The following is a 12,106-nucleotide window of genomic DNA, read 5'->3' as shown; positions in this document are numbered from 1 at the left end:
GTTTGCGTATGTTCATAGTGAACAAGTAGAGGTATTCAAATCTGTATGTGCCTTAACAGAGTGCTGCCTGAATTCAAAAATGTCCAGGCATGTTTGTGCACAGCATGTAGTCCAGAGTATTTAAACATGACATTTCAGTGTGTTTGCGTGTTCACTTGTGCATGTGTGTGTGTCAGTGTGTATGTGTGCACTTCTATAACCCTAAGGGGATGTGTCTATCTGCTGCACACTTCCATGCGTTACCCCTGAGAATGCCATTTTAATGCTAGTGCTAAATCTCCTAATTACCCCCCACCCCCGCCCCGCTCCTGGCAGTTGTCATGTGATCAGCAAGCGTGACTTTCTGATGATGTTATTTAACTAGCGTAATGGCAGGATGCGTTCAATTTATCATTCACAGCCACTAATTCGAAATTGATAATCAGATTCTCCTCCTGTGTAATGTAATGGCATCATTTGTCAGTCCTGATTGTTTTTCTCTCTGTCTGTCTGTCTCTCTCTCTCTCTCTTTCTGTCTCTCTCTCTCTTTCCCGTGCCGTTGAGGTGCTGTCATGTGTGGTAATTGCATTAACACAACAGTCAATCAGTGAGGTATGGCAGTCACAACTGCTCTGACTCATTTACTGATGTATGGTTTACTCTCTGCCGTTACCTCCCACCTAATCGTTCTGTTTTTTTTAATTTCCTGCACCGATAGCACAAAAATGGCAAGTGGGCTGGACGTGTAAAACACCACAGCTGCTTCTGAAAGGAGCCCTAATGCATAGCATACACACAGCATGCGCATCCCATCGCCATCTCCATATTCACCAGATTTTCCCACACTGATTTATGGATGACTAAAAAGCAGAAAGACCAGACTCTACTGGCTACCTACTTTGGTTTGAGCTCAAGGTATTTAGCAGAAGCTTTTATTCAAAGACACTTTAAAAAAATGTATAATATTTTTTTAATCTTAACAATAACAATAATACATATTAATAATAATAATATCTTTATTATTCTTTCTATCTTTATAATAATATTTTCACAGAAAGGCGATGATCAAAAACAGTCATTTCTCAGTGAGCTTTGTGCTTTTGCTGCTGGGTGTGAGTGGGCAGTCACCAGAAGAGTCTTTGTGTCCTCAGGACAGAGTTTTTGGGGCCACAGGACAGAGTCTTTGTGACCACAGGGTCGCCTTTAAATGAGTCAAGAATGGTTGCGTGTGAACGACTGCACCAGTGTTTGCAAGCGCACACATATATGCACACATGCAGACACACACACACACACACACACACACACACAGACATATTACGTTGTTCACACAAACACACAAACATACACACAGAAGACTAGACATACAAGCACACTAACGCATTCACACAACAGGACCGCACACATCCAGCAAATAAGCAATGAGTTCTGATTTAGATAGGTTCCGACTCCTAACAAAACTGCAACCATTGGTACTGGCACCAAGGAACAGGGAATGAATCATTTTAAAAAGTCCTGTCAAATCTGCACCCTCTTGTTTTTTATAGTTCTAGGTGAATACTGTGCTCCTGGAAAGCGGGGAAGCGTAAATGAAAGATGTAGGAAAAGCACATTTATGTATTTTTCATGAAAGCTTTATGTAACTGAATAATGACAGAATTAGGACCATTTAAAACACAATGGGAGAATTGCACAGGGTTTTTAACCTGGAAATGAGTAGATGGTGCAGTAGCATACCTTCACAATAAAGGGACAAACAACTAACACATAAATACTTCAGCTCAATTAGGCATGGTCATTGACTATCCAGGGCAAAGAGGTTATGGGTGTGTGTGTGTGTGCGTGTGTGTGTGTGTGTGTGTGTGTGTGTGTGTGTGTGTGTGTGTGTGTGTGTGTGTGTGTGTGTGTGTGTGTGTGTGTGTATGTATTTGAGTGCCTGTGTCTGTTTGTGTGTGTGTGTGTGTGTGTGTGTGTGTGTGTGTGTGTGTGTGTGTGTGTGGGTGTGTGTATGTATTTGAGTGCCTGTGTCTGTTTGTGTGTGTGTGTGTGTGTGTGTGTGTGTGTGTGTGTGTGTGTGTGTGTGTGTGTGTGTGTGTGTGTATGTATTTGAGTGCCTGTGTCTGTTTGTGTGTGTGTTTGGGGGCGGGGGGTTGATCTAAAACATGGCACACACAGATGGTGGACACCTGTGTGGTGATGAAACTGCAAATGGACAGAGTGTGTTGCTTGTGTTTTTTCCATAATGTGATCTTGTGGTATGCATAAGGTCTCACTTTGGCACTGCTCATAGCTTTCCATGACACCAGTAAGCTGTGTGTCGCTTGTAGTTCAGCTGACTGTGCAATACTGGTTGGCTTTGCCAAAGCCAAAGTCATAATTTCACTTTTGAGAGAGAATATTCATTGACGTATATAGACATTACTGCCCCCACCCAATTTCCTTCTGTGAAGCGCATTATATTACCTCCTGGTATGAAATGTGCCATATAATTAAGGTTTGATATGATATTTAAAATGCAGTTGATTTAAAATGCACTATATGGTCCTGGTCACATAATTGTGAAAATGCAAGACTCTTTATTTGTTCTGTTGTTGTATTTCGGTTGGCGTTGTGTTATGCTATTGTGAGATTAGTTCGTTTTAGATTTAGAGTTCCTTCTGTGGTTTTCCTACTGAACCAGTGGTCATCTGCGATGAATAAGCTGCTATGGGGAGTGAGATGCACTACCAAGAAGGCTCAAAGCCAAGGCTCTAAGCTGGGGCATCACCGTCTCACTGCTGCTTTGTCATCGCTACAGTGTCATTGTTACAATGTCATACAACACAAGAGTTACTCTGTTATTGTTACATTGCCAGTACTTTCTTATTGTTACAGTGCCAGAGTTACTCTGTTATTGTTACATTGCCAGAGTTACTTTCTTATTGTTACAGTGCCAGAGTTACTCTGTTATTGTTACATTGCCAGAGTTACTTTCTTATTGTTACAGTGCCAGAGTTACTCTGTTATTGTTACATTGCCAGAGTTACCTTGTTAGAGTGGCTGCATCAGAGTACATTAGTACTCGTTATCTTTACAAACATTATCATTACCATCATAACTGTTATTGTGGCATCATTACTGTCATCGTCAGTGGATCGTGGTGACTGTGTCTGTGCATGTTGAGGTTGGGTATACAGCCCACAGATGCAGAACTCTCCAGCTAGCTCTCCTCCTTTCTTCAGCCCACTTCCTGTTTAAGGTCCTTTAACTTCGTGAGATGCTCTGTGTCTTCCTCCCTCTCCCCCACCTGACAGGAAAGCTGTGAAGGCCACTCTGGTTCTCCTGCCACTCCTGGGCATCACCTACATGCTGTTCTTTGTCAACCCGGGCGAAGACGAGATCTCCCAGATCGTCTTCATCTACTTCAACTCTTTCCTAGAGTCCTTCCAGGTAACGCAATGGAAACGGCTAATCGCTAAACCATTTCTCCTCTGGTGGGGTAGTAGTGTGTCGTTTTTTTTTCTTTGGTGCCTGGTGGAAGGGCTTTTGGAAAGTTTCGGCAACCTTTAGGAGGCACACATGGTTTTTAGTAGCCAAGTAGCTAAATTATTTAATAATAAAAAATAAATAAATCCAGAGTTACTTTTTGAAGAAATCAAAGCTCTTTGTGACCTTCTACTAAGCACATATCAGCTTTTTTAGGTCTCCTTTTGTTCAGGCTCCCACTCGCCGTCGTCTTTCTAGAGAAAGGGAAGAAGAGAGGTGCATGCTGGTCCTGCCCCTGGTGATACTCATTAAAAAGCCCCCTCTGAGGATCTACACCTGCACAGTGTGACCTCTGACCTGTGCTATTACACCTCAAATGAAGCCGTTTACTCCTTATCACAAAGAAAAGTCTCAAGTTGAATCACATCCCCATCTATAACAGACGTGAAATGAATTTACTGCGTCGATAATTTTGCGAGAGAGCAGCTACCGCTAGTGAAAGGGTGTTGTCCAAAGAAAAGAAAAGAACAAAAGAGAAATGAAGAAAGACAGACAACTTCGGATTTCCAATTTGTTTCCAATTTGCTACACGGTTCCCCTCGTTCATCGAGTTTTGGTCATGACGTTGCTTTCAAAATTATGCATTATGCCTTGAAGGCATGTTATATTCTGTCGACCAGTGGCATGGATGCATTACCAAATGCCTCTCAGCTTTACTGCTCTACATTTTTGAAAGTAATAATTTAAGTATTGTGTAACTGGGCACACTTGGCACTTGGCACATTGCATACTTGGGATATTTCACCATGTTTGCTTGAGACCACATCCCACCACCCTCGTACCCACGTAAAGACGTGGTCTTAAATGGGGAATTAGCATTAGCGAGATAAAGAGCTGTGAGATCAAACATCACAAGCTTAAGAGAGGGACGGCTGTCAGACAAGCTCCCACTGATCTGCAGTCTTACCAGAGAGAAACTTCACAGACTTCATGGAGTGCCCATTAATGTGTACATGTGATCACAACTGTGATGTCTTTAGATTGTTAACTAACTCTCTCTCTCTCTCTCTCTCTCTCTCTCTCTCTCCCCCCCCCCCCCCCCCCCCCCCACAGGGCTTTTTCGTTTCTGTGTTTTACTGCTTTCTGAACAGTGAGGTAAGCAGTTTCATCCTTTATATCACACTCACACAAACTCACACACACTCTCTCACTCTCTCTCTCTCTTTCTCTGTCTCTCTGTTTTTCTCTCTGCCTTTGGTTATCACCCCTCCGCCACCACCAGCAGCTTTCCTCAATTCCTCCCTCGAAGGATATTGGAAACATGTCCTCTCCCCTCGTCCACTGAAGGGCTAAAACTGCCCTAAATGTGATATGCAGGGCTCACCCCCCTGCAAACCAAGCAGCGCAGGTAAATTAGGCCATGCAGATTGCCAAGGCTGGACAGCAAAATCAATAAGACCACACTGAACTACTCCCAACCCCAACACGCCCATTCTGTAGTCAATAGGCAGTTAAAATGGCCAACCGCTATAAAATATTCACTGGAGCAAGGTCTAAATTTGGCCTGGGTTACATGCTCCTCTGTTCTCACAGAGGAAAAGTACTTTTCAGTCAGCTTTGACAGTAGCCACACTGCTGGTTGGCGAAAGCACAGTTTTTCCATGACAAACAGATATTTATTTAGATAGATATTTAGGTAAACATACATCAATAAGGTGCCATACTGTACAATAACTAAATCCATTCACATACAGTGAACAACCACAAGGAAAAAACTGGGCATCTTCTAAAAAGAATGCTGGCCCTACATTTCAACCCTGTCATGCTTTTTGGTTCATGGATTCCGTTGGACAGATCTCTTATAAAGGCAGTTGTCAACACCAGCCTGTTATAACCTGTGTTACTGACTTTAATAATAATCATTTACTTTGAATGCTCGGAACACCCTCAGTGTTGAGCTTTTTATCTGACTAAAATGAATTTGCCTGAAAGTGCTAAAGGCAGGTGTGAGTTGTTTCACCAGCGACATTCATTTTGGAAGATCATTTTGTCAGTCATTTGGAGTGCACAGCAGGGAGTAAAATTGTTACTCTGGAGATAAATGGTGATTGTGTGTCTCGCAGTTTCACACAGGTTCTTTAGAACTTGAATTAAATTCAAATCATGTATTAAATCTATTTCAGCTCCTCAGTACATGATATGGATCCTGAAACAGTAAAAAAGAACAAGAATGTTTGCAGGCATTATTTCATTTTCAAAAATAGATTTCAAGATATTTCATGGAAAAATGCATATTAAATTTAGGAAAAAGATTAACCCTAAAGTAGGTGGTTTAGAATAAATAATGAATAAAACACATGTTTAAGTTCTCTTCCATACATTAGCCAGTCCTCTCCACCATGTCACGTCACAATTTCAGGAGCCATGACCTGTGGACATGACCCACCCATTAACCTTTGACTTCCACTCGAAAACGCAGCCCTCAACGTGTCAATTCAAGCAGTAAAGTTGACTGGCAGATTTACGAGTGTGGACTCACCAGATTTTGATTCCCTAAAATGTGCACACTACACATTCTGGTTTATGACCCTGATTGTCCTCGAAAGAAATCTGCTGCAGGAGAAAGAGAGGGGTTTTATCGGTGAAGGTAGTGGGCGTAAGGAAGGACTCCACTCCACATGCAGATACGCTACTGCTGTAATATTAAAACTACAGCGAGTAAAATGGAGGATAAGATAAGATATTCACAGGCCACACACTGTTCCCAGAGTCAAACACTGGAGTTGATGTGTGGCATCCCAGTGCACAGGGCTCAAAGATGGCAGTTTGACTGACAGAAGGTTTATAAGATTTATTTAACATGTGTTTCCTTCATCTCACACAGCTTACATTGTAGACCTTAAGCACTTAAGTGCTGGAATGTTCCTAAGAGAGAAATCATGGTTGTATGTGTCGTGTTCTGTTATGCAGTGTGATATTACTTGTCTCCTGAAGAAGATGAACAAGCCTCTCTCATGCCAATGGTTTAATAAGTCAGAGGGAGACAGGTTAAGCGCAGTAGCTGGTTTCAGTGGGTTTTTTCAGAGGCAAACCCTCAGATACAGTCTGCTTCAGGAACACATCCGGCTCAGATCGAGCTCACATCCGACCCAATTCCACTCCACAGTCCACTGCCCCCAGAGGACTCCTTCGATTGATTTGCTGCAAGAAAGAGCTTTTTCATATGCTGAAATGCTCTCTGTGAGTGACAGGCTCTGATTAAGTGAATGCTCTCTCTCTCCCCTCCACAACACCCCCCCCACACACACACACCCTTCGCCTTGGGCACAGCTTCCAGTTATATCACTCCCTTTAAAAAGCCAAGGCTCTTGGAAATGCTGTTATGTTATCTTCAGCAGATAAGGAGCACTCCAACCCTCTGCAAAATAAAATCTTAACATGATCAACCTCAGCGGTAAAAGGGTTGCTACACAGGAACATGATGAAAAAAGTGGAGAACTGGAAAAGACTAATGGCCCACTCATTTGGGGTGGGTAATATAAACTTGGTGCCCCATGTCCTTTCCCATGACGCATTCCAGTACATTCCGGCGGCAAAGTAAATGTTAATTACGTGAACCGTACGGAGCGGTCAAATTGACAGGCTGTCACCTGGTTACCTTAGAGGACCCTCAAGCCGCCTGCGCTTCGGAGGAAAAGAGCACGCCAGACTCCCAGCATGCAACTGGGTACCAGCGACCTTTGACTCCCTGAAAAAGGAGTCTGTAGGTTTTACATTTTAAATTGATGTGACATTTACACCAATGCCTCTTCAGGGTACTGGTAGAAAGTGTTGACAGAAAGCCAGAAAGAGTAATTATTAAAGTTCTACTCACTTAGCATATGAAGCAGACAACAATGTTGAGCTGATCAGCATAATGTTTTGGGTATGCTGTGTGTTTGCCCAGCATGAGCTGAATGCATTCATAATGGGGGTTTTATCATGAATGAACATGGAGCTGGTGTCTTCTGGGGTCTGGCACGAAGAAAAAGGAATTTGTGCATTACTTAAAATGTGATGCTTTGTTCTTCTGTGTGTGTGTGTGTGTGTGTGTGTGTGTGTGTGTGTGTGTGTGTGTGTGTGTGTAATGTTGCTTCAAAGGAACCAGCTTGTCTTCAGTAGTCTCAGTAGTGTCTCTTTCTTGCTCTATATTGTCAGACTTTCTCTCTCTGTCTCACTCATACACACGCAAATACATCCACATGTATGCGCGTGCGCGTACACACATACACACACACACACACACACACACACACACACACACACACAGACACACACATAATTTAAACAAAGATCCTTTTGCTTAAATAAAGAATTCCCAGATGTAGCAAACTGAAGTTCAGTCACATCCATTTCTTTTTGTAGATATTTCCATGTTGTGTAAAATTATACTTATACTGTACCTCTCTATTCACCATGTGTCTAAAACACTCTGTTGTAGCTCTCGTGTCTTTAAGATCCCCCCAACCCCCACACTGCCCCTCCCGATGAGCACAGTGTGCTCTGATTGGTCAGCTAGGCAGGCAATTAAGATTGTGTAACAATATTGCGTGATCTTGTAACCAAGGACAGGGGCTGGAATTTCAACGTGACAGTTCAGGCAGCTGAGAAAAGTGGTTTCTGTGTGAGAGAGTTATTCCCAACCTAAGTGCCTAAGTGCTTGTTGGGCCCAGCTTGTTTTAAAGGGTCAGATTGAAGTTATAATTTAATCCAAACTCTGAAATACAAGGCAGAAATTCCCTCCAATGGCCAGGACACGGAGAGCTCCCAGGTGTTTCTGAGTTGATACAGCAGAGGTCCTGTAAAGCTGTAATTAAGCCAGTATGATATGCTGTCCATCACAAACATCTGTACAGTATTAGAGCATCTGCTTTTTTGTCTTTCTGCTAGTATAATTTATTTTCCTAATCTTGGCAAATGGTATGTAGGGCCATCTTTTTCCTGACAGATTCTTTCCAAATACATGCCATTATTATTGGAGATCTATTGGAGATAGTTTTCATAGTGCTTGGTGCTTGGTGCATATGGCATGCTATATGCTACTCTGTACCCATAATCTTATTTAACGTCAAAATACACAAGGCATAGGTTGACATTACAAAAGTCTACAAAAATGTTTTCTGTAAATATCTTTTCCCCCTCCCCAGGTTCGGTCTGCTGTTCGGAAGAGGTGGCACCGTTGGCAGGACAAGCACTCAATCCGTGCCCGTGTGGCACGTGCCATGTCCATCCCGACCTCGCCGACCCGCGTCAGTTTCCACAGCATCAAGCAGTCCTCGGCCGTGTGAGGAGGGAGGCTCTTCGGCTGGCTGGCTGGCTGGCTGGCTGGCTGGCTGGCTGGCTGGCTGCCTGGCTGCCATATTCTTTCTGGTTTTCAGGTTCCATTGCACCACACCTCCTTGACAGCCTGCACTGTACATCTCCGGCTCTCTTCGTCACGTCGCGCCATGTTGTCGCGTCATGCCATGTTGTCGCTCCCTCCCGCTAAGCTGCTGAGACACCAGAAAAACAAAAAACGAAAAACGAACCATACAGGGTAAAAGATTTTACAGTCAGCAACCAATACAGGAGAACAGCAGACTAGAGATGCAGTACACACAGAGACAAAATACGTATTGTGTTGCCATCTCAAGAGCAAAACACTTTTGTTTAACAGCAGAAGGGTCAGGAAATATCTATTTCATCTCCCGTCTTGAGGCTGAAAGAATGGGAGGGTTTGGCCGACCCCAAAACCCAGATTGCAGGAGCCAAAGAAATGACCGGTTCCAAGCTAACTGTTAGCTCTCCGGGGATGTTGGCAAGGATTCTGTCAACTGGCAACAATCAAAAGTTCGATTTCCTCTGGTCTGTTTCAGTTCCTTAATGATCCCCCCCCCCTCTGGCCACAGAAGGAGCTGGAACACAGCTTTCGCCCGGGGGGGGGGGGGGGGGGGGGACAGGGGGACAGGGGGACCTCAAAATGACAAGGTCTGTGAATAAGAGAAAAGGATGCCCAAAAGGAGTACAAAGACATCCATAGTGATAAAACACACAAACCCAACATGCTCGCATTTGATGCTGAATTAGTGCCTGGCTATGGGGGCTATGGGGGTCAGAGTTTGCAGAAGCCAAACTGGAGGGTGTAAAGACTCATCAAACAGAACTGCAAACTGTTTATCCTGGACTTTTCTTTCTGGTCGGTGCAGGCTACTGCCCTTCATCCTCTCCCTTCACTCAGTACTTTTCATAGATGTGTCTTTGAAGTACTGTACATGTGTTCTCCTCCGGACTGAACAGTATGTTCTTGGTTAAGTGTTATAAATCTGATTTGACATCACAAAGCCGTTTTTTTTTGTGAAATAATGATAACCCAAGGATGTCGCTATCCAACATTGTAACTTACATGAGGTGAACTCTCTGTACAGGTGTGACATCTTGCCATCAGAGAGACTGCATCTAGGGTCTTCATATCACATCCATAAGCACTGAACAACATGTATAAAGAGTAGTCATTTTGTGTGTATGTGTATTAACTGCTTATGGTAGTATTCAAAAGAAATGAATACGCATTTGATTTAAATTGCATAGTTTTGACATGAAGGTATCTCTACTATGTATTAATATAAGCAAATAATGTTCATAAACATTTATTTTATGTGCTTATGGATGTGTTATAAAGTCCCTGAATGAAGTGTTGATAAATATCTTCCACTTTCCCCAGGGCTACACCCACCTCTAAGGGAAATCGGGCTCTGAAAATGGTGTATCAAACCTCAGACTACTTACAGGTTGCCTTGTTTGTCACTCTTTTTATATTTTGACCTGCTGGGGGTCCTTGCCTCATCCTTACTGGTATCCTGATGTCATAAGTGGAGGGGAAGAACCTCTTCAGTTATCCACCAAGGCCTCTTAGGAACCCCTGGCACATAGAACACAAACACATAGAACACAAACACATTGCATAGTGACGATGCTTTTTGAGCCCAGACTATAAGAGAGAAAGCGGGTCGTGTGTGTGTGTGGGGGGGGGGGGGGGGGGCGGGGGCTCTATAGCACCAGAGGCAAACCAGGCAGTTGAATGTATTCAGATAGTTGTCACACTCATTCTGGCACTCTGTATTTTTTAATCATGATTAGTCTTATTAATTCCAGCCTTCAAACAATACCAGCACTGCCAGGGCACACTATGTACTTAAAACAATAGTCAGGAGAGACCCCCAGTGAGGACTTACTTTCAGATCTCCATAAATGCAGCTGGATGTTCTGTCATGGTTTTCCAAGGGTTCACAGACATACCACCCATAGCCACTGATACGCCAAGCTGTGTAGTTAGAAACGATTATCTCGATCATCACACCTGTTTCTGAAAGACAGGGTGGAAGAGTGATCTTAGATGATGTAATGCATCCGTGTGAAACCCTTTGCCTCGAACATTACGCTGGTCGTCAGCCAAGTGTTTGTAGCTCTGTTAGTGCCCTTAAGTATATGATTAGTTTTCATAAAGGATACAGTCTTTCTAAAAGCTGTATGAAAGTGAGCTTTGACTAACCTATGGCTATCAGTCTTTATATTCCACATTGAAGACCCACCTGGGCCTATTAAGGAAACATTTTCCATAAATTAGCCCATATTCCAGTAGATTATAGATTAGAAATATAGGTCAAACTCTTGTTATGCCCCTTATATTACAGATGTAATATATAATTGGTATTGTATATGATATATATCTTTATTTATCAGCAAACACTTAAAATGCTATTGATGAAGCATTCTGTAGGTTATCTGTGAGGAACAGCTGACCTGCCCCCCATTAATTTGGACTTATTCTGATGAATATGCTTCATATATCTATGCTGTGCATAATAGCAGTTGAAGTGTAAAACGTTGGGGTTGAGCAAAAGAGGTCTCAGTATTCCTCACCTTTTAGATGAAGTTTAATGGAAACATGAGTGGATTTGAGAGACTGGTATTCTTTTGTCATTGTAAATATGTTTCTATACTCATTCAAGTCCACCCATAAGCTTTGGTGATGCTGTTCATATATATCAATGGCAATATGCATCATTGTTCAATAGGTAGGACTGCTAGTGCTGAGCTTCTAGTCTGCTATGTGTGTGTGTGTGTGTGTGTGTGCACTTCTTTAAGACTGATGGTAGTAGCACAATACTGAGATCAGCTGGTCAAAGATTCCACGTTATCTTTCTCTTTGTGAGAGTAACTTTAGTCAACATCGGAACAAATTCAGTGTGTGTGTGTGTGTGTGTGTGTGTGTGTGTGTGTGTGTGTGTGAGAGAGCGAGATAGAGAGAGAGAGAGAGAGAGAGAGAACTGAAGGACTCTTTATTTACCTTTCCATATCTTCTGCTCTCTGTCTCATGACCTCCCAAGACCCCCTCTCTACCTCCCTTCCCCTCTCTTTTCACATTTCTCCCCGTTTCATTTCACTCTCCCTGGGGGGGAAATCAAACGACAGAGGTGTGACCCTGCACTCCCCAATTACCATACGCAGTCCCCTTTGAAGTTCAGGAAGCAAGTCCTTGTCTGAGATAGAGGGAAACCCAAAAAGAGTGAAAGATGAGAGGGAGAGCTAGAGAGAGAGAGAGAGAGAGAGAAAGAGAAAGAGAGAGAGAGAAACAAATCTTCCC

The 12,106-nt window shown here is 43.0% G+C and overlaps 1 protein-coding gene across 1 annotated transcript in view; it reads left to right on the top strand.

Moving 5' to 3' along the window:
* The window catches only part of crhr1 (corticotropin releasing hormone receptor 1), a 116,301-nt gene extending 106,906 nt beyond the window's left edge, over positions 1-9,395 (top strand). Inside the window, exons 13-15 of the mRNA XM_031567438.2 lie at positions 3,273-3,408; positions 4,558-4,599; positions 8,631-9,395. Coding sequence (XP_031423298.1) covers positions 3,273-3,408; positions 4,558-4,599; positions 8,631-8,771 — 319 coding nt within the window. The 3' untranslated portion in view covers positions 8,772-9,395. The remainder of the gene's footprint in view (positions 1-3,272; positions 3,409-4,557; positions 4,600-8,630) is intronic.
* The last annotated feature ends 2,711 nt before the right edge of the window (positions 9,396-12,106 follow it).

This window comes from Clupea harengus, chromosome 1, assembly GCF_900700415.2.
Source record: "Clupea harengus chromosome 1, Ch_v2.0.2, whole genome shotgun sequence".
NCBI classification, from domain to species: domain Eukaryota; kingdom Metazoa; phylum Chordata; class Actinopteri; order Clupeiformes; family Clupeidae; genus Clupea; species Clupea harengus.
This window is presented reverse-complemented; position numbering and strand designations above follow the sequence as displayed.